General features: G+C 39.6%; 1 protein-coding gene across 6 annotated transcripts in view; it reads right to left on the bottom strand.

Moving 5' to 3' along the window:
• Positions 1-21,213, bottom strand: part of gria4a (glutamate receptor, ionotropic, AMPA 4a) — a 107,680-nt gene that overhangs the window by 23,636 nt on the left and 62,831 nt on the right. For 5 of the 6 annotated variants that reach the window (XM_031297234.2, XM_031297233.2, XM_031297232.2 and 2 more), the window contains exons 11-13: positions 14,470-14,676; positions 12,471-12,686; positions 11,500-11,660 (exon numbers count right to left, since the gene is read on the bottom strand). In XM_031297234.2, the coding sequence (XP_031153094.1) occupies positions 11,500-11,660; positions 12,471-12,686; positions 14,470-14,676 (584 nt within the window). Of the gene's footprint in view, positions 1-11,499; positions 11,661-12,470; positions 12,687-14,469; positions 14,677-19,601; positions 20,707-21,213 lie in introns of those variants that run through there. The other variant, XM_031297235.2, reaches the window with a different exon arrangement.

Raw genomic sequence — 21,213 nt, forward strand, 5'->3', positions numbered from 1 at the left:
AAAATGGTTCACGAAGCTTCATTTGGCCATCACTAGTTTTCTATTAGTATAAGGTAGGAAAAAGGTCTTTATTGTCTCAGCTGGTGCCAACAAGTCATAGGGAGGCAGCATGTTGTTACTGATATTAAAGAGTAAGGCCCACACCAGCATCTAACTGGACTAAAGTGACATTTGCAGGTACGTCTACAAGCTATTTAATGGGCTACTGCTGAACAGCTAATTACTGTAGCTAACTAGCCTGCAAACCAACATCCACTTTTCCTTTTTTAAAGTAGGGTTGTTAGTATACCTACTATAAAACACATGTGTTATGATGTGGGAGGGAATTTTGGTTCCAGGAGGAAGCCCACACTAATACAGCAAGAATGTACACACTATTTTTACAAACAGCCAACTGTTCAGCTGTGAAAATATAAAAACCTTATTTAATGTCCCTGATTTTGAGTTGGTAGAGAAAAGTCAGATTTTGGACTGGATCTTGGCTGCAGCCACACAGAGCTATAAGTAGTTTTTTTGTAAACATAAATGCAAACACTTAAAGTAAACCCTAACAAAATACCACACACACACACACACACACACACACACACACACACACACACACACACACACACACACACACACACACACACACACAAAAACTGTTTCGTGAATTTTAAAATTCCTTAGTGCAGGTAAACATGTCTTTTAAGTTGTTCATCAACTCCTTTCTGAGATTAGTGTTGTCCTCCCAAACTAAAAAAAATGCATTCGTCAACACCAAACTGCTTATCTAGCTGTATGTGGTTATTTGTTTGACAGATTAATTTCTTAGGTCCATAGATTTACCTGTAGCAGGTGAATGCATGCAGTGCATTTTTGAAAACCTCTTTCTTTCTGGTCTACTTAAGTTCAGGGAAAGGTTTTAGAGCAAAAACCGATGCTGATTGAATAAATTGCAGTGTAAACGAAGCCAATTAGAGTAACCACATAACATCATTAGAGGAGGATGTATTGTACTTGGCTGATAGGATTTTGTAATCTAAGAAAGGACATCTAAAATGTTTCTGTATCTCAGTGGGCGTGAAAGACAACCACCCTACAGAGGAAAGAAAAACAGATTGGTTGAGTTCAACATGATGAACAGCATGTCTCTTTCTAAATGTGTTGTACTTGATTTATTTGTGTGTGTGTGTGTGTGTGTGTGTGTGTGTGTGTGTGTGTGTGTGTGTGTGTGTTCATATGTGCACATATATTTAGTTCCTATTCCTGTTTAGTGCATTTTGGTGTACATGGGTGAGCTTTGGGACGGACGTACTTGATTCTTTGTCTGACAAGACAGTGTGAGTGTGCAAGAGTGTTTGTGGCAGAGTGAATATGTGTGGTGTGCCACCTGTGTGTGGAGTTGTGTCATGTGTGTTGGTATGCAACAGGCGAATCATTCTATAGCGGGTCATGTATCATCTATGATAGCCAACAGATTGCCTCCCCAATCCTCTGTATGAAAGATTAATGGCAAGCTGTTCCCCCCTCTCTCTCTTCTTCCACTCTCTCTATATCTGTCTCTCAAACACACAGACACACAGACACACACACACACACACACACACACACACACACACACACACACACACACACACACACACACACACACACACACACACAGTTCTGAGCTATACAGTTTATTTTCATCCATTGCATCTGAACAGAAGTGACTGCAATTTTAGGCAGGCTGTGTGTGCATGCGCGTGTGTGTATGATCTTGCATGTGTGTTCTATTTTCCTTCTTATGAGGACTAATGGAAGACAAAGATGTTTCTCCGTCGTTTAATCATCAACTTATTTCCTTAAACTACGCTGTTTGGCTGCGTTACAATTATGATGGCAATCACAATCATCTGGGAAGAAAAAACTGTTAAGGTAATTGCTATAAGAACAGAATACAAACACACTTACACACATGCCTGTGCACAAATACATTAAAGCGCTAAAGTAAATTGATGCTGACACATCCAAACACACAAATATAAAGACACAAACAACAAACTGAGCCAGCGCTGGATAGTTGTTGTCCACGAGTATGTTTTTCACATAGACTGTATAAAATATGCACATAATTTCAGTGATGTCACCCATAGCATTGGCTTTATTTTTCAGTTTGTATGTCTTTGAGTTGCGAAACATATTTTAGTGTACTGTTTAGCTGTAAAATGAGAAATTTTGTGACCAAGCTGAGCCAAAACCAATCACTGCCCACTGGCGGGAGCAAACTTCTCATTTCAACAGTACACTAAAATATTTTTCTCAACTCAAAGACATACAAACTGAAAAATACAGTTTTCTCTGTTTCTGAAAACATTGAGGTGAGAAATAAGCAATGCAGTAACAGAATCTTCATTCATATTTGATCAGCGCTTCCTAGTTTTACAGTTTGACTGTGGTTCACAATGCCATTGTTAGAGACTGCTTGGCTCTGATTGGTTGTTTTTCTTATGCCATTAGGAGCACCATGAGGAGGCAGAGGAACATGATTTTTTTTCACAGATGATCTGATTCATGTTGTACTGTCAGGATATAGTGACAGTGACAAAAAGTTATTTTTTATGAAACTGCTTTAAATGATAGGTTTGCAGTTTTTACATGTACATTTTCACTCAACAAACTACAGTAGTTTTATTTTGTCTGGATGCAAAAAACAATATGAAATCAACATTTGAAAATCGTAAGATTGTTAAAAACTCAATTCCTTGTTCGTTATGACATGCCGACAGGGGAAATGCAAAACTTTTTGCTGTTATCCGTTTGGGGAGCAAACAAGACATGTTTTCTCAAGTAATTGTGACTGACATGTTAACAAATGTTGAGTCTGATAGTTATGAGTGTGTCTGATGTTTTGGGAAAGTGAAGCATGAATGTTTGATTAGTACACAATAAAGGACAGAAGGACAAATGCAAATAGAAATACAGACAAACATTGTTTCTTCTTCTTGTCTTTTAACTTTCTCTGACATGGAAAACAGGTGTGAAATAAAGAAAATGCTATACAGTAGATGGAGGCAGAATAAAGGGCGTAAAAGCAAACAGACACACATGAAAGAAAATCTGATTAATAGATTAAAGATTAGATGCAGCAGGCAGATAATGAAAGGCAAGATAAAATAAAATAATAACATATCGGTGAAGCAGAAAAGATACGAGACACCCAGAGAGAAGATGAGTCACAGGATTTATAAAAACTTTAACTGGTAAAATTCATGAACACAGTCAGTCGGTGGGACTGGGTTCTAATCAGTTACCTTGAGATCATTAATTAGTCAGTAAGCCTCAGTGCTCCACTGTAGTTAGTTAGTCGAACCAATTGCTGGATCTGTTGCTATCATTAACTATTCAACACACTCACGACCATTTACTCAATTCTTACGTATGACACTCACAAACACACACTGACATACACACACACTCAAAGCCAGAAGTGCACAAGCCAGCAGCAGACACACACAGACACACACAGACACATACAGACAGACAGACAGACAGACAGACAGACACACACACACACACACACACACACACACACACACACACAAGAGAGCTGTAATTTCAGACGTTTATTGACAGAGACAGATTCAATCCCTCTGAGATGTTCACTGGTGATCAGTTTACCTCCCTCTCCTGCACTTACTCTTGGTCTTCCTCAATGTACAACCTGTCACTTATTTTGTGCCATTTTTTCATTTCCACTTTTTAAAAATTCCAGTCCCATCATCTAACTGTCCATCACTGTTTTCACCATTTGCAAGGTGACCGAGCCAATCAACGACAATACAAACCCAAAAGCCTGGGCCGAAAGATGACAGGTGTGTGTGGTGCAAATGCCATCTCAAGGTCACTTTGACGATGTGTGTGTATGTGTGTGTGTGTGTGTGTGTGTGTGTATAAATGAGTTCATGTCTACTGCCAGCCATTACATGCTTGATTGGAAAGGTGAAGGAAACACAAGTCGGTGTGTTTGCAAAAGACAACAGCATGTGTGTCTCACAGGAAAAGAAGTGTTTACTAATATGAGCATGCACACATGCCACCACACAGACATGTGCTGTAATTTCTAGCTATGAAAATGTCAATTAACTAAGGTGATGATTAGACAACAAAGCAGCAGGAACAGGCACTATGTGAGAGAGCAAACAAGAGGAGATAAAGGCTGGGAGAAAGAAAGGAAAATGATAGATCAAGAAGGGAGAAAAAGTGGGAGAGTTGAATAGGAGTGTGTGTTAGACTGTGTCTCCCAGACTGCAGGATGACTGCAGCAGGAAGAGTGGGACCCACACTGAATACCAATGTACCTATATGGCAGCTCAATACACAATACACAACTACAAAACACACACACACACACACACACACACACACACACACACACACACACACACAGTGTATATGGTCTAACAAGCAGTGTGTGTAACACATGGAGAGCAGTTGACAGACAGATGCTCTTAAAGGTTAAGACGACACGATATACAAGACAGAAGAGATTTTAATTTAGAAAGAAAAACACAAATACACTGTAAATAGCCAACCAGACAGACTGCAAATCATACATATATATATATGATTATATGAAGGAAAATACTGTAGGGCAAAGGAAGTAGTTGGTAGGCATAATGGAATGTACGTTTGCATTTCAACTCATTTGGAATCAATTCAGTAGTTTATTTAGTGCCAAGACACCCCAACAAACTGACTTGCTTTTAACATTGTTTAATTCTTTAACGTTTCCACCTTGTAAAGTGCTTTTAAGAATTGACTTGTTCATTGCATAAAGAAACTTAAGCTCCACTTGTGTAAAATTACACCTGCCTTATTGTCCTAAAACATGACACCACACAGAAGAGTGCTATTCTCTGTAATTGAGACCCTGTGGATGTGATCTGAAATTCTGGCCGAGTATAGAAAGACTAGCAAGAAATGTTCTCCAATTCTTTTATGTATTCTCCTTTACGAGTAATTGGCTCAGTGTGTTGTTGTAGACGTTGCTATGCAGCTCAAAGAGGGGCAGATAAACTGAGAAGGTGATATGCCCTTAATGTAGTAAGAGAAGTACATGTTAAATATTGGATATTTCTTTTTAAAGCAAAATTGCATGCAGGAATACATCTTGTGATATGATAATATCTTTGTCTTTGTTTTAGCTGAAGCACATTTCTGCTGTCAGATGTGAGTGAAGTTAGCATTATGACATTGTCTGCCTGCAAAGGTGAAGAAGAGAATGGGAGATTAAAGTAAATGTACTGAGGGGACAGAAAAATGATATGACATGATGATATGCACGACACGTATCCTTTTCTAAGCACATGATCTAGTGTTTCTGCAGAGCACAGTGTCACAGTGAAGGGTCATCCATCACATGATTTTATGGCAGAAAGCCTGGTCTGCAGCCTTATATCATTTCTTCATTAACAAATGTAATGAATGAGTTCATTTCACTCTTTTAACATTATGTCTTTATATCTTTCTATCTCTTCTTACATAATCATGAATTGCGTCATTACTGTGGCGTTTCAGTCAGTGAGTTCATGTGGAATGGTTATATGTGGATACATACGAGGTACTGGTACATGTTTGACGTCTAAGCGAGTCAGTCAACACTCCCTGCAGTATACACTTAAGCCCACGCGTAGAGAGACTAGGGAGTGACTCACTACAATCAGCAGCTACAGGTGAATGCAGCTGATGATGATGATGATGTTGATGATGATGCTCACAGTGAGCAGCAGCTTAGGCAGAACAAAAGAGTGAGCAGAGCGTGACAGAGTGTGGTGGGTATGGATGCAAAGAGCAGAGTGTGTAATAGCTACAGTAAGTGCAGCAGCGCGACTCGAATGTAGCGAAGCTTCACCCCACTGTTTTGTTTACCTCAGAACCATTGACACTGACAACAACAAGTGTTGTTCTTCAGGCAGGAAGCTTTGGTCATGTCAGTTGATCTGAATGGTTATCAATTATGGCAATGCCTTCTCATAACTAGTACAATAAGTTCACATAAACACTGTAGCACTAACTTATCCTGCATGGCCTTAGGGCCTATGTGTGCGCATTAGATCATCTAACAGTGTGCCTTCTCCCCCCACACCTTTCCTGCTTCCGATACCTTTTGTAACTTTTGAAACCGACAATCCAGCTACATCAGTAAATGTGTTGCATTATGCCCCCTACCACATATGATTCATTGCTTCATCTTGTTACTACAACAGCAGGCTTTTCAATCTGAGTGTGGCCAAACACCTTTGCCTTTAGATGTGGTTGGATGACACCTTGTGCGAACCTTTCAAGCATACTGAACAATTTACTGTATGCTGCTGCTTGATGCTGCCTTTGCTACCACCATTGTGGAGCCAAATTAAACCTAAAATAATGTACTTTTTTTGGCCACTTGGGGGGAGCATGAACAAGCTGCAAAAAGAACATTGACATATCATCACCTTTTAGGTTGATATGGCAGACTTATTAGCAAACAGTTGATTTTTTACACATTCAGCAATCACGGAGGACATTTTATCATTTATTTGTAATCATGTTTGTGGTCACCTGGTGAATGTATGTCCAACATTAACTCTCTTTTACAGTAGGTTTGTTTTTGGTCAACTCCTGAGGGAAATATCTGGCTCTTAAGCTGCTAAGTGCTCCACTGTGTTCACCAGTGGGTTTTTAGGTCCTGTTTACATGAATACGCTCGCGGGCGAAAACGACAAAATATTTTATCAGATGTGCTTTTCGTTTAGACAGCGACGGCATTTTTGGGGCTTAAAAACGCAAACAAGTGAAACCACCCTCCAGAATGGAAATCTTAAAAACGCTCCACCGTCATGTTCCCGTTTAAAGGGTAAAAACGCACTGTGTGCCGCGTGTGTGTGTGCCGCGTGTGTGTGCCGCATGTGTGTGTGTGTGTGTGTGTGCCGTGTGTGCGCGCTGCATGTGTGTGTGTGTGCTGTGTGTGTGTGTGTGTGTGTGTGTGTGTGTGCTGTGTGTGTGTCTGTGTGTGCATTGTTTGGAGCAATAACTCCACCTCCTCGTCTGTCCAGAAAAAATTGTCAGCTTTTGTTGTTCACTTCGCGCTACTAGGGAGAGGAGAGGGAGAGAGGAGGAAGAGAGGGAGACAAGTAGAAGGAGGTTCTACGCAGGCGTGCGGACAGATTTCCCTCCCATAATGCTCGTCTAAACACGGAATAAAAAGTGAAAACGCAACGCCACTTTTGCGCTTTCTCTTCAGATCGTTTCCATCTAAACATAGCCTTAGAGTTTAAAGCAACTGCTAAACAATGAACTCACCTAAAGCTCTGTAAACCCAAGGGGAGCTGCAGATTCAGCTCAGGTGATAATTCTCTGCAGGTTCATCATTATGAGATGTGTGTATGACACTTTTCACATTGTCACATTGTTTTTTTACATTGTTATCTAATACAATGTTATAATAAAAATATTGATTATAGCTGTAGGTACAAGGCTATTGAACAAAAAAAATAATGCCTACAATAAATGTAATAATTACATGATAGTCTAATTTTAATAAATGTGTGGTTTAGAGTGCTAGTGTTACTTTTATATTTGTGCTACCACCATTGTCATGTGCTGTTCTTTCACCCCTTCCTTGGCCTCCTCCTCATTAGAAAACAGTAATTCAGCTTATGTTAGCTTGTATGTCCCCATACTGTCAATTACATTTACACATTACATTTTAGAGATGTGCATCTCCAAAGCTCGGTTCTGTACCCACCAGGGGGTTGCATACCCCAATCTAAATCTGCCACGTTTCCATCAATTTGCTCCCTGTTCATGCTGGGAGCAGAGCCACACCACTAATTACAGCTGTAACACCAGTCTTTGCAATATGGTTTATCTCATGAGACTGACATTGTGATGATAGATGAGACCTGTGGCCCTATCTTGCACCCAGCGCAATTGACTTTGTACACCGACGCATGTATCATTCCTATTTTGCATCCGACGCACAGCGGACTTCCCTCAACAGACTCACGTCGGTAAATTAGGGAATGAACTTGCGCTCCCGGGGGCGGTTCAGCAAAAAGAGGAGGCGTGTTCCGGCGCAAACATTCTCTAGTGCTATTTTGCAGTTTCAGAAAACAGTTCTGCCACAGACCAGGAAAAACCTAGTCTAAAGTCAGTGGCGTGTTATTCAGATGCTATTTTAAGGGCGCATGCTTGCCGTAATGTAGAGTGTACACACCGCGCATACACTTTGCTTCTCTCATCTCACGGACCCAGCAGTTTCCATTTTTGCAAACCATACATAAATACAGGGAAAATATGACCTTGTTTAGACAACATTTCCATGAATCATGGATGTGTTGATGACATAAATGAGGAAATATTAGAGGACTTAAGGAGATGTGATGTTGAACTGCATGTGCCGATGCCACTTAACCCAAATACCCCAGCAGCAGCACGGGAGAGGTGAGGCAGAAGAGCTGCATCGTCTATAGTGAGGTAATCTCAGTCTAATGTTAGACTACACTGCAAAAATATCAACATGCATTCATAACCGTGTGATTCAGTGAGAGTGAGCCCAAAACATCGAAAAGTATGTTTGGGCATGTGCCCATGGATGTATTAAAGCAGCCATATTATGCTCATTTTCAGGTTCATAATTGTATTTTAAGGTTGTACCAATAAATGTACATGAAATAGGTTTACATGGTTTAATTTTCAAAAAACACCATATTTTTGTTGTACTGCAGTGCTCTCTCTCACTGCTGCAGATCCTCTTTTCAGCTGATCTCTGTTTTAGCTACAGAGTGAGACGTCTTTTCTTCTTCTTCTGTACTATCTTTGATTGCACTCGCACATGCGCAGTAGCTCAGATGTAGATCATGTCAGCTAGCTAGCTCCATAGACAGTAAAAGAAAGGCTGTTTCTACAACTTCGGTCAGTTACAAGGCAGGATTAGCTGGGAGACTTCTAAATGAGGGCGCACATGTAAGTAGTTCTTTTGTAGATTATGGTGAACTTGTGTGTGTTGTAGCAGTGCTTTGCTATTGAGAACGAGGTAGCATGCTCGCGTTAGCATGCTAGCCTTAGCATTAGCGTTAGCATGCTAATGCTACGAGCTAATGGTTGCGGTTAGCCTGCTTGTTTCGGCTTGTGACGTCACAAGCCGTGCTGATTTTGAACAGCTCACCCAGAGACTGAAGGCAGGACACATTCAGAAACTGTATCTCACTCTAAACAGCATGGATGGATTTTTTTCAAAGTTTGTATGTGTGTGGAAGCACCAGAGACACAAAAGAACACCCCAAATCCCAGAAAAAGTGTTTTTTTCATAATATGGGCACTTTAAGAGCGTGCGCCTAGAAAATCAACCATTATAATAGCAATCCGCCATGGAACAAGCGTGCCTGCTTTTAAAGGGAATGTGAGATAACGCTCTAATTGGTTTATTGCATGTTACGCCCAAACCACACCTATGAGTAATGTAGCTACTTCAGACCAACCCATTTTAGATATGCGTCGGGCGCAAGAGTCATTTATCCCGCCGGTATAATAGCAACAGCGTCCAAGATCCGCCCACAAAGCTACTTGCGTTTGATACTTGCGTTTCAGAGCGTTAAAATAGGGCCCCTCATGTTGAATTTACATGATAAATCATTATTGCTGCATTTATAAGAAAGACATCCCAGACTTAAGTTTGCATTGAAACCTCCTTGAAAACATGAAGAAAAAGTACACAAGTGACAGACCTCTCATTATACGTATATAATCCGGCATTTAGGACTGCAGTAATCTTGGCCTACAGAGGAGTTGTGCTATATTGGAAGTGACAGGGCCGGGTGATTTGTATGACGAACACTGGCTTCATGTTAACTATCACATTATCGCTATGACAGCTGTAGCTTATGCACACACATCTACAACAAGTCTTGCAAGTAATGAATAGGTCTGCATGTGTGTGTAAGGAGAGTGTGAAATGTGTGTGTATTCACGTGCACATCTTGTGTATTTTTGTGTGTTTTGGTATGTGTGCGTGCAGCTGGTGAGAGTGTTTTCCATTTTGTGTGTTGGGGCTAGAATTGGCTTGTCAGTCACAGTATAGTTAGTGGGAAGGAGTGGGAGAAGCCAGGTGTCAGGGAGCGGGGGAGGAAGGAAAAGATAGAGCATGAAAGAGATGGATGAAAGAGCGAAGGAGAAGGGCAGAAGAGCAAAAGAGGAGGAGAAATAAAGTGATGTTTGGGCCGCTGATGTAGAACTTTTGTCCTTTTCCCAAAAGTGAAATGCTAATGGGAATGCAGCAGAAATGTTTGAGAGACACCGGGGCTAAAACTAGGTTTAAAAGCAGAAGTAAAGTCCTTGAGATGAGAAAAAGATTGTATGTATGTCAGTGAGCCTGGACATTAACTAAAGTTGATATTGAGAATGGAGTTAGGCTTTCTGGGGTTAAAAAGAATGAACAATTTTCATATATACATTATAATATTGAACATTTAGTATTCGGAAGACCTACAAAATAAACCCTATTTCCTTCTGCACAGGCAGTGATGTGTTTTAGCGTAAAAGCTTTAATTATTTATGAGAGCAATAACAACAGTTTGTATGGAATTAAATGGAAAGTTAACAAAATGTAGGAAGCTTCAGCCAAGTGGGTTTATCATTATAACATGCTTCTGCCTACATTAAGGGCAAAACATCACAGCAGTGCTTCTCAATAAGAGTGTAACAAAAGTCAAGACAAACAAGAATCTTGCACATGATGTTTGGATACAGAATTCAAAATGTCATATCCACGTCTATGATAAAGTAAGACATGTCCATTCACATCTCTGCTTACCACTTATGATTCACATTTTGCTCAACCGATCACACCTTTGTCTACTTTCAGCTCATCGTCTATCACTCTTTTCTGTCTGCTTCTCTCCTTAGATTTACTCCCAAAAGGCCTTAAGTATGATGTCTATAAATATTTCACTAAACTGCATTCTCAGGTTATCAATAATAAAATGCCATATTCCTATAAATATTCTAAAAATACAGCTGGACAGCCTCTTCAGTGGTGCATTAAAGATTCATACACATCTAGCAAACTGCTAAATCTCCCACCACTGCACACCCATATGGACATGACCACTGGACTATGTGCAGGTGTTTCCTTCTCACTTCCGTGTCTTTTTTCAGTGGCACATGTTTGTGTCTATGTGTGTATTTCTGGCACATCTTCTTAACACACTGTCTCTGAGAAGCAGTCCAGTTAAGTGGAACCTAAAATAGTGCTAAGAGAGGTGATTCACATGGTCAACAGTCTGAATCACTACAGCCTAATACTAAAGCACTCTAACATTACAGACAGTTAGACAGACACAAGGTGCATTGCAGACACACACACTATCCCCAGCCCCCACACACGCTCTTATGAACACATCCTGTATACCTACTGAAAAACTATCTCTTATCCTCTCAGTCTCAGACACGCACACAAATGCACTCTGTGTCACACACACCATTTCCCTTCCTCACCGTGGTGAGATGTCACAGCCCTGTTGCATGAAGGCTCCCAGCGAGAACCAGAGGGAGTTGAAGATGCCAAACTCATTGGGAGGTTGGTCGGTGGGGCCAAGCTCTGTTGTGCCCTCCTCTGGTTCCTCTGCATGCCACTCATATGGACTAAAGCGACTCACCTGAGGGAGAGAGAAGGAATAAATAAGTGTTATAGATCATTTACATATAATAAAGTAGGGTCTTATTTTAATACAGACAGAAGTAAATTAAGAGAGGGGGATTATATTAAGCTAAATAACAGAGACACAAAGCCGTAGAGGGTACATTTATTGTAACTTTTGTGCAAGGGAAAAATGTTTCCTTGAATATGCAGACACTGGTGTCATAGGAGTTATGCCGGCATGATCTTGACTATGTGAACTTACATGTCTTACTTTAAGTATTTGCATATCTTGCATACAGAGCTGTCTGTGGTGGTATTTTCCAGATAGGACACCTTTAAGTATCTAATGATTCCGAGACATTATCTTCAACATTTAAAAGTCATTACAGTTAAGGGGGTAAAGGCAATGTCGCCATACTTGAAAAGTTATTAACTGCATTAATGTACTGAAGGGTTTTAATAATCCTTAAAACAGACACACGGTGTACCCTCAGAAACATTTAGATGCATGAGCACTGAGTTATTATATCATCAGAAAAGTGAATCCAGCAGTAAAAGCTGCCATGGACAAAAGTTTCATCTCCTCTATCTATATTAATAAAATTGACCAAATTGATTTCTGACCAGCAGGAAATGTGTCCTACAGTATAAGGATCTCCAACGTCAGGGCACCATGTGCTATAGCTCATTAGTTGAGACATATTTTTAGCCTGTGAGCCAAATAAGATCTCTGTTCTTTCATTCGTAAGCTTTAAAAACACTTCACACTGCTACAGCCCTGCAATCCAACTCAAGTGCTGACTTCTGGTTTGTAATAATCACTCACCAAAAACAGCACAACACTGACTCCAATGTAAGCGAACACTATGCACATCCAGATCTCGTAGGCCAGCGGGTCCAGGAAAGAGAAAACACCTGGTTTAGACTTCTGGGGCTTTTTGATCATGATGGAGATTCCAAGAGACATGAAGGGCTTCGAGAAGTCGATCACCTCTTCTCTCACCAGAGTGATGGTCAGCGGGGCCACAGCAATTTCTGCTTTCTGCAAAGAGGGGCGGGTAGAATAGTGTGAGTTTACTTTAGTTCTGTCATATGGTAGTGGTAGGTGATGTACAGCAACTTTATGTAAAGCAGAGAGTGATGGTGGGTAGGAATTCTCTGTGAACTTCCCTGTCTGCAGAAGGGGAAAGTGAAGACAAAGATAAAGGGAGGAGAAATAAAAGGACACAAAGGGCAGGGGAAGTAGACAATCGCAGTACATATCATTGGATTTTGAAGTAGGAACAACATAAGAAGGGGAATGATAAAGGTTAGGGAGGCAAAGAAATGGAAGTGGTAAAGCAGGGGAAGAGAAAAGGGGGGAGAGAGAAGGGTTGAAAGAGACAGAAGAGGTAGAGGGAAAACCAGTAGAATGACAGAGAAGTAATTCATACTTAGGTACTTAGGCACAAAAGTGACACTGCCAGAATATAAATTTGTCTGCAATAACACACACATGCAAAATCTGTAGAGTCAATAGCATCATTCATTCAGCACAGCAGAGTATCTGTTTCCGAGTATTTGCGTGTGACTAAACATCTGCAGTCTTAGCTAAAAAAGGCTACAATAAATGAATATCAAATAACAAGTTTTCCTTCGCTACAACGAGTTAGGATGTTACAATGGAAGGAGAATGAACTGCAAAAGAAAGGCAAGGAAGTAGGAGGAGGAGAGGGCAGAGGAATATCAAAAACCCAAAATGCACTACAGACAGATAAATCAAATAAATTAGGGATAGAAGGCAGGAGACAGAAGTATACAACATGAAAGAAAGGGAGAAGAAAGTCAGATAAACAGAGAGTAAAGAACATAAAGACATAAAGAAGTATATAAATATTTAAATAAATATATAAATATTTCAAATGTACTTCCTCCATGTGGCAAGTGTTTGGAACAAATCAAACCTGATTAGTCAATGCAGCGGTTCTGCTGTGTCACCTTCTGGAGGCTAATTAATTCTGTCACTGTTCTGCAGCAAAAGTCTCCACTTTCACTCTTCCGCAAAGTGACGACTGACATTGTCTTCTGCATGTTGATAAAGTTTGCATCGAGACAGCAATGTGAAATCTCAGACCGTGCATGGGTGTCGACGGTGTAATTAGCCAGCTTGCCAAATTCTCAAGAAATAACTGAAGCCTACATGACACAGCATCTCTGCAGGAAACTTACATGGTAACTAAGGAAACGCAGAGCTCGAGACAAATTAATGTACTGCATAAGAGTTATTTTGAGCATTTTTTCAGCTGTTGCATAGCATAGCAGGAGCATGAACAGTGTAATGCAATGTAATAGCCCTGCAGTATACATGACATTATAAGATTACAATGTTGAAGTTATGTTAACTATGTGCCAGAGAAGCGTTGATTCAACACAATGTGTCTGAGGCCATAATTTGTGATGTTGTACTGCAATGCAGTAAATAAAACATGTTATTTGTGTTGTATTCATTTTCTTACCTGTATGTTTGTGATTCTGTGTGTCTGCTCGTACATGCAAATTCAGTTTATGCTTCAAGTTATACTTGTAATAAATGTAATGTATTTTAACCTCTGAAATGTGCCAGAGAATCTTTGGGTGATATGAACTATGAATAAACTGAAGTCGACGTCAAATTGAATCAAATTGAATAAACAAACAATTTGAAGACATCATCTTGGGATCTGAGAGTAGTGATGGACTTTCTTCACTGTTTTTTTTTTACATTAAATATACTAAACAAATAAATGATTAACCATAAAAATAACAAAATAATTAATAAAGTCCAAATATTCTCCATCCAAACTTACCCCATACACAAGCTCTCCAACCATGCCATTCCATATCTTTGTCTCTGGATCTCTGGCTCCATATTTCCCATCCGGTACGATGGAGATCTTGTATTTGATTCCAATGTGTTTGGCGATCTCCGAGGCTAAGTCCACACAGTATCCCTCAAACTGATCGTTGCCTTCATAGAGTTCCCAGTTCTTCTTCAGCATCACATAGGGACCCTCCTACAAAACCAGCATAAGGGGATAAAGACACAATTGTTTGGAGGAACATGACAGCAGTAACTATTAAAAGAAGGAAAATGAAAACTTATTAAGAGAAGCCAGCAGTTAAACTGGCAAATTAAACTGGACACAAGCCTCAATAAGATATTTAACAATGCATGAAGAACAGTGAAGGTAAACTGAAAGTCACACACATCTTTATGTAGTCCACATTTGAACTATAAACACCTCACAGACAAACTATCGTGTCAGGAAAACACAACAGCTACCCAAAACTTGATAGAAACCGTTGCAGAGTTAATAATTATGGGATTAAAATTAAAGCTGTTTTTTTCATAAAGGCCATGTATGAGGTAGATGTTTTATATTGTGTCTTTCTGACTTCAAGTGCCTTGTTTTTTTGCTTTCATCTGACTCTACATGCCTCCGCTGGAACCTGCAGCTCACTGCAACTCTAATGCTGAGAGGAGAGACATTTACAAGAGAGGGAGAAAATACAGGGGAAGAGGACAAAAAGAGAGGGAGGCTGCTGCTTTGGTAATGTGTCGTAAGAGGTAGAATGATTTCTGTGCATGTAGTAAATAAAGATGAAAGCAAAGAGGGAGTTAATGTTGTCTAGTGAGATGGTGGATGTATTTGGGATGACACACACACACACACACACACTCACACACACACACACACACACACACACACACACACACACACACACACACACACACACACACACACTTTAGAGTGACAGCGCATCCATCAGAAGCAGTGAGTTATGGTATTATGCCTGAGGCTGCTCACCCTGTAATCCAACTGAAACCAAGCCTATTACAATGCTATCAAACCCTTTTTAATCAAAGACTAATCTCATCTAATTAATCAAACAGGCTTTAATAATATCCAACGCTCCCAACAGAAACAGTTTAGGAAGATTATACAACACAATAAAAGATGATAGCATATGTTGGGTTGAATTTTTCATTCAGGAAATTGATTCACATTGAAACCATATTATATACAGTTTAATCATAGAGGATTTAGACATGTTTCAAAAGGGTTAAAATGAGCAATAAACTCATAAACACAGATCTGGAGAGAACAATCTTCAATCCGGGAAATTGAGAAACAAGTCTAGATCAGATGAAAGCATGCAGTGGGATTAGAAAAATGTTACACTGGAAACTATACAAACAAAACATACAAAGGGAGGATGGATTTATAAATGAATCTGCTTTCTCTTTAGTAAACAAACTTGAAAAAAAACCCATTTAATTGTGCAATTGTGTGTGACTGAAAGGTAAAAAAGAGAGCCATTATTTTGAAATCCTTTTTCAAATATAGTTATTCAATAGGCTAACATGTTTCCAAATGCAAACATGATTCAATCTTGTGAAAGAAGGTTAGCATGCTAACACACTTGAATAATATGGTGATCATGGTAAATATGACCATAAATATGACCTGCTGAACATCAACATGCTATCATTTTCATTTTAAGCATGTTAGCATGCTGAAGACTTTTCATGTTTCTAAATCCAGAGAGTAAATTCATCATCAGTTTCTACAGCAACTCAGTTTTCTTCCTGTTAAATGGTGTGTACGTTTGAAAATGTACAGTTAAGCTACAATTCCAGCACCTGTCAAAAACCTTTGGATGTGCATGTCCATTTCCCTGTGCATAAACAAATAGCAACAAATACAGTGGCACTCATAAGTTTATGAACCCATGCTAGAGTTGACTAAAAAGAGGAATAAAATAAAATCATCTTTTGGAAATTGATCTTAATGCCTTAATTAAAAAAATGAGGAAAAATCCAACCTTTAAGGACACCAATTTTCTTTGTGAATGAATAATGTATCGTGAATAAATAAATGTTCTTCCTTAAAATACAGGGGGCATAAGTAAGTACACCCCTATATTAAATTCCCATAGAGGCAGGCAGAGTTTTACTTTTAAAGGCCAGTTATTTCATGGATCCAGGATACTATGCATCCTGATAAAGTTCCCTTGGCCTTTGGAATTAAAGTAGCCGCACATCATCACATACCCTTCACCATACCTAGAGATTGGATAAGGATAATCTTAAATTTACATATGAAAGGTTAAGAAACAAACACACATTTCAAAACAACAAAACCACCAAGCATTGCTCTATCACATTTTTTACAAAGCATTATTCAGTCATCAGTTTACGATTTGCTAAAACAAAATACATTTCTTCTAAACCAACCACACAAAGGACACACTTTACACTTTTATCCCTAACATCAACATCATCAAATACAAACATTTGCCCTGTTGTGTTCAATGTCACATACACAAAAACATTTCGCCTAAAAATGTCATTATCAGGGACATTAGCAGGTCCCGGGGCGCTCATTCCATTGACTCAACATGAACCATAATGTTAATGAACAGCAAAAAAGTTTCAAGTAAATTCCCTCGTATAGATCAACACAGCCATGAGGACTGCTCTGTACTGTAGTAGTGATAAAGACGAGAAATACTGAAGATTTGAGCTGAAAAACACGTTTTCTTTTTTTTACTGAGCTTAGAGGTGCTGGTACACAGATGTTTTACCTTTAGACTAAACAAAGCTAACTATTTCCAGTCTTTATGCTAAGCTAAGCTAACAGCTACATATCAGTTGGACAGACATGAGTGGTATGGGTCTCATCATTGAACTCTCAGCAAGGATGCAAATAAGCGTATTTGCAGAGCCTGCAGCAGATGCTTCCATGACGTGCACTATCAGTTATTATGCTTCCTCCTCTTCTTCTTTAGTTTTGGTGTATGGTTTTGGCACTTGGCGACAAACAAGCATTATGCACAAACTGGAATGGAGTGTGTATTAACTTGCAGTCTAGGAGCAATGCTTCTTATTCTTATGATTTCATGTTTTAGTAACGAGTAATGAACATGCTTAAAAGGAAATGGAGTAAAAGTACTGTATACATTTTATTTAGGAAATGTAGTAGAGTAAAAGTAAAAATTTCCAGAAATATAAATAACTACTTAAAAATAAACTAAAATTCTACTTAAGTTCAGTAACAAAGTATTTGTCTACCACAGTCATTTTCTGGTAAGATACTTTTACTCAAGTATTGCTTTCAAGTACTTTATACAAGACTGCTGATTTCAAACACTTGACTTTCTAACATGATAAACATCAGCGTAATTTGATGGAGGAGACAGAAATGGAGATGGTTGCAAAATTAAATGGTTCACCGTTGAAATTCAATGATTTAAAATGAAAAGTGAAGCAAAATAGCCTTTTTACAAGTATTTGTACTTTACTTTACTACAACATTGGAAATCAGAGTGGGCTTCTTAATATAAAATAGTATCATGTAAGCAACAGAAACAGACACACATACATACCAGTGGGAGCTCAACCAACAGTGGCACGGTTTTACTTTAAAGCCTCCTTAAGGTTTCTTATCAGTTTGACCCAGAAGCCTTTGTCTTGGTGTGAAGCTAATAATGCAAATGCTGTGTGTGAGTGTGTTTGTGTGTGTACTTGATAACAGTACATGTATTTACTTTATCATGTCTGGGTGTTACATATTGCATCATAAGTCAGGGTATGGTGAGAAATTACAGGCGAGAAGAGGGGAGGAAAGAGGAGGAAAAAAGATCAAAGATCAGGAGGTTAAAAGGAAAAGAAAGAGAGGGCATGGTGAAGAGAAACAGGGGGAAATGTGGATGGAGAGAAAGATGGGAGGAGTGTTGGCTGCATAAAACTACAGAAGAAAGATGAAGGAGCAGATCAGAATATAAACAGTGATGGCTATAGGGAGAATAGAAGAGAGATAGGAACTGAAAAAAGGGAAAGTGTGAAAGAGAGATGAAGAGGAAGAGAGAATATGACAACGTGAAAAAGGTAGAGGAAAAGAGTAAGGAAAGCAAGAGAAGACAGAGAGGGAAAATGGGTGGGGGAAGGAGGGAGAACAGCTTTGTAGAAGCAAATGGTTGGGGCTGATAAGACATGAAACACTTCACACAGGAGCCAAAAGGCAGACAGGACTTGCTATGTAAGCCAGTTAGCCAGCCAGTGAAAAAGACAGGCACCCGACTGGACAGTCACCTAACTGTCCAGTCATTAAGTCAGGCTGCCAGCCGGATGTTTAATCAGTTCAGCATTTAACAGGCCAGACTTTCAAGTATGAGTTACATGTAGGCAACCACCGAGACATTTAATAAGCCTGTGAGCTACTCATTCAGATGGCCAAAGAAGCAAGCCAGGCAGTCAGTTAGTCACAGCCTATTTCAGTCAGTCAAATTGGTCAATCAGTTCATTCATTCATTACTGCAATTATAGTACATGATCATCTGCCCAGTCTCATATTTGGCCAGTGAGTCAGTATGATTATTCAACCATAAAGAGAGCAAGGCAGTTCAGCAGTCAGTCAGTGAGTACCCAGTCTGTTAGTCACAATGCCAGTTGGTCTGTAACCGAGTCAACCTGCCAGTTCAAAAGCTTTTCCCAGAAAGTCAGCCAGCCACATAGACAGTCAGCTGCTGAGAAAGTCAGTCCACCAGGTAACTAACCAGCCAGCCGAAAAAAAGCCTTGTTGTCTGTCTATAATGATTGAACCAACACCCACTCAATCCATCAGCCAGTCGACCAGCATCCACAACACTGTTTGTTAGTTTTATACATTTTAGTTGAACTTGTTTTTTTTGTCTTCCATTTATGTAATTTGACCTACTTTATACAATCGCAAAAATAATGTACCTCCCTAATGTCAATTTCCTACCTTCAGCTCTATGTATGAGTGTCCTGCAACCCAAGGAAGAGCCTTGTGGGATAGGAACATTGACCTTTCATTTATAAACACACTGTGTGAGAAAATGTAACAGTGAGTGGACTGTACAGGTTTCTTTAAAGCTCTTTTGGTAATCCATCCATCATAAAAAAATGTTTAAAGAATTTATTTTATAATTTAATATTATATTAAAGCCAATTAACCATACACATCACTAGGAGAAGCACAAGGAGCATTGTGTATGTTGCAGTTAACTAAGGCCGAAGCAAAGGCAAAAACAAGAGATTGTCATGTCATCAGGGATGTACAGTAAGTGTACATGGCAAATGCCAACAGGCTTGACAATCAGTTCCCATTAATGCACTTTGCTACAATGCTAGTGTGAAAGTTACATTATAGACAAGTCAACACATTTATAATGGCACCATTATAATGTGAAGTGTAGGGATATAGTGTTGAATACCTTTCCATTCAAGCGTGGAGCTCTCACTGGAACTGAATACAGTTGAGGAAAAATGGCCGAGTAAGCATGACTGAGTAGATTAACAGAGTGGCGGAGCAGAAAGATGAAGATAGACGGAGAGTGGTATCAAAAGTTGAGGGCTGCAAAATGTAGGAACTTATACGAGGACCTGTCCACGCATCACTCTCCTCCGAAAATACAATACAAATACAAAATAATATTTATAGAAAGATAGATAAAATAATTTTGGTGAGGTCATTTTTTCCTGCCGGTTCTCTGTAGTGTAGCAGAGAAGGCGGTGGTGATTGTGGTGTCCTCAAAGGAAGTGAAAAAAAAATCTGAATTAACATGGCTGTCTGATGGTCTGGTGATTTTGTGTGGCCAAATGTCAAATCTTGACAGCCGCCACAGAATCCCTGGTAGAGCTCTCGTCCATGGCTTTTGTCGTGAGAGGAAGACAGGAGCACAGCGAGCAAGGCATCCCAGTACCTCACAGGCTCAATGCATCTTCAGTCCCTTTTTGCCATTTCTCCCATGTCAATGCAGTGCAAACCACTTCTGAACAAAGAAAATAACTTCAAAAGAAAACAAAAAACAAATATACATATTTATTTATGCAATCAAACAATCAAAACAAAAACAGAGCACACTGAGTTTTTGTACAGAGTTTTAAAGACGCTCAGTCCGTCTGTTGTCTGTGTATCCTGTGGGTCTGCGACTCAGGTGAGTCTTTGTTTCAGTCTGTCGCTCTGTCTGCAGACCCGGCATCAGTGTCGCAGAAGTGGCTTCCTCATCATCAGAGGCTGCAAAGAGGAGGAGGTGACTGAGCTAACGTTAGCCAAGGCCTGCTGAGGTCACCATCCACAGATAAATATGCAGGTGGAAGAGGCATGGAGGTAAAATCAAGAAGTGTGGGGTTGAGGAGTGCAGTTAAAGAAAGACAGCGGGAGAGAGGGAGAGAGGGAGAGAAGGAGAGAGCTAGAGAGAGAGAGGAAGAGAGAGAGAGAGAGAGATAGAGGATAGTGGCGTTGGAAACAGTCAGACAGACATGGGTGAGAAGAAATAGGAAAGGAACACGCATCGAAAAGACGTATGCAGTAGCGCCAAACTCTGAGTTGCACACTCATCTCTTTTATAACCACATCAAATTAATGTAATTAGAGACACAAGCCAAACAGCCACAGGGAAAACAACATATATATAAGTAATGATATATTAACATAATATACACATTCAAAATAGGATTTTTGTCACAGAATAACAACTTGCCCTTTATTGTATTTGCTTGTCTTGGGCCTGGCTGTTGGCAA

Source organism: Sander lucioperca, chromosome 5 (assembly GCF_008315115.2).
Source record: "Sander lucioperca isolate FBNREF2018 chromosome 5, SLUC_FBN_1.2, whole genome shotgun sequence".
Taxonomy (NCBI): Eukaryota; Metazoa; Chordata; class Actinopteri; order Perciformes; family Percidae; genus Sander; species Sander lucioperca.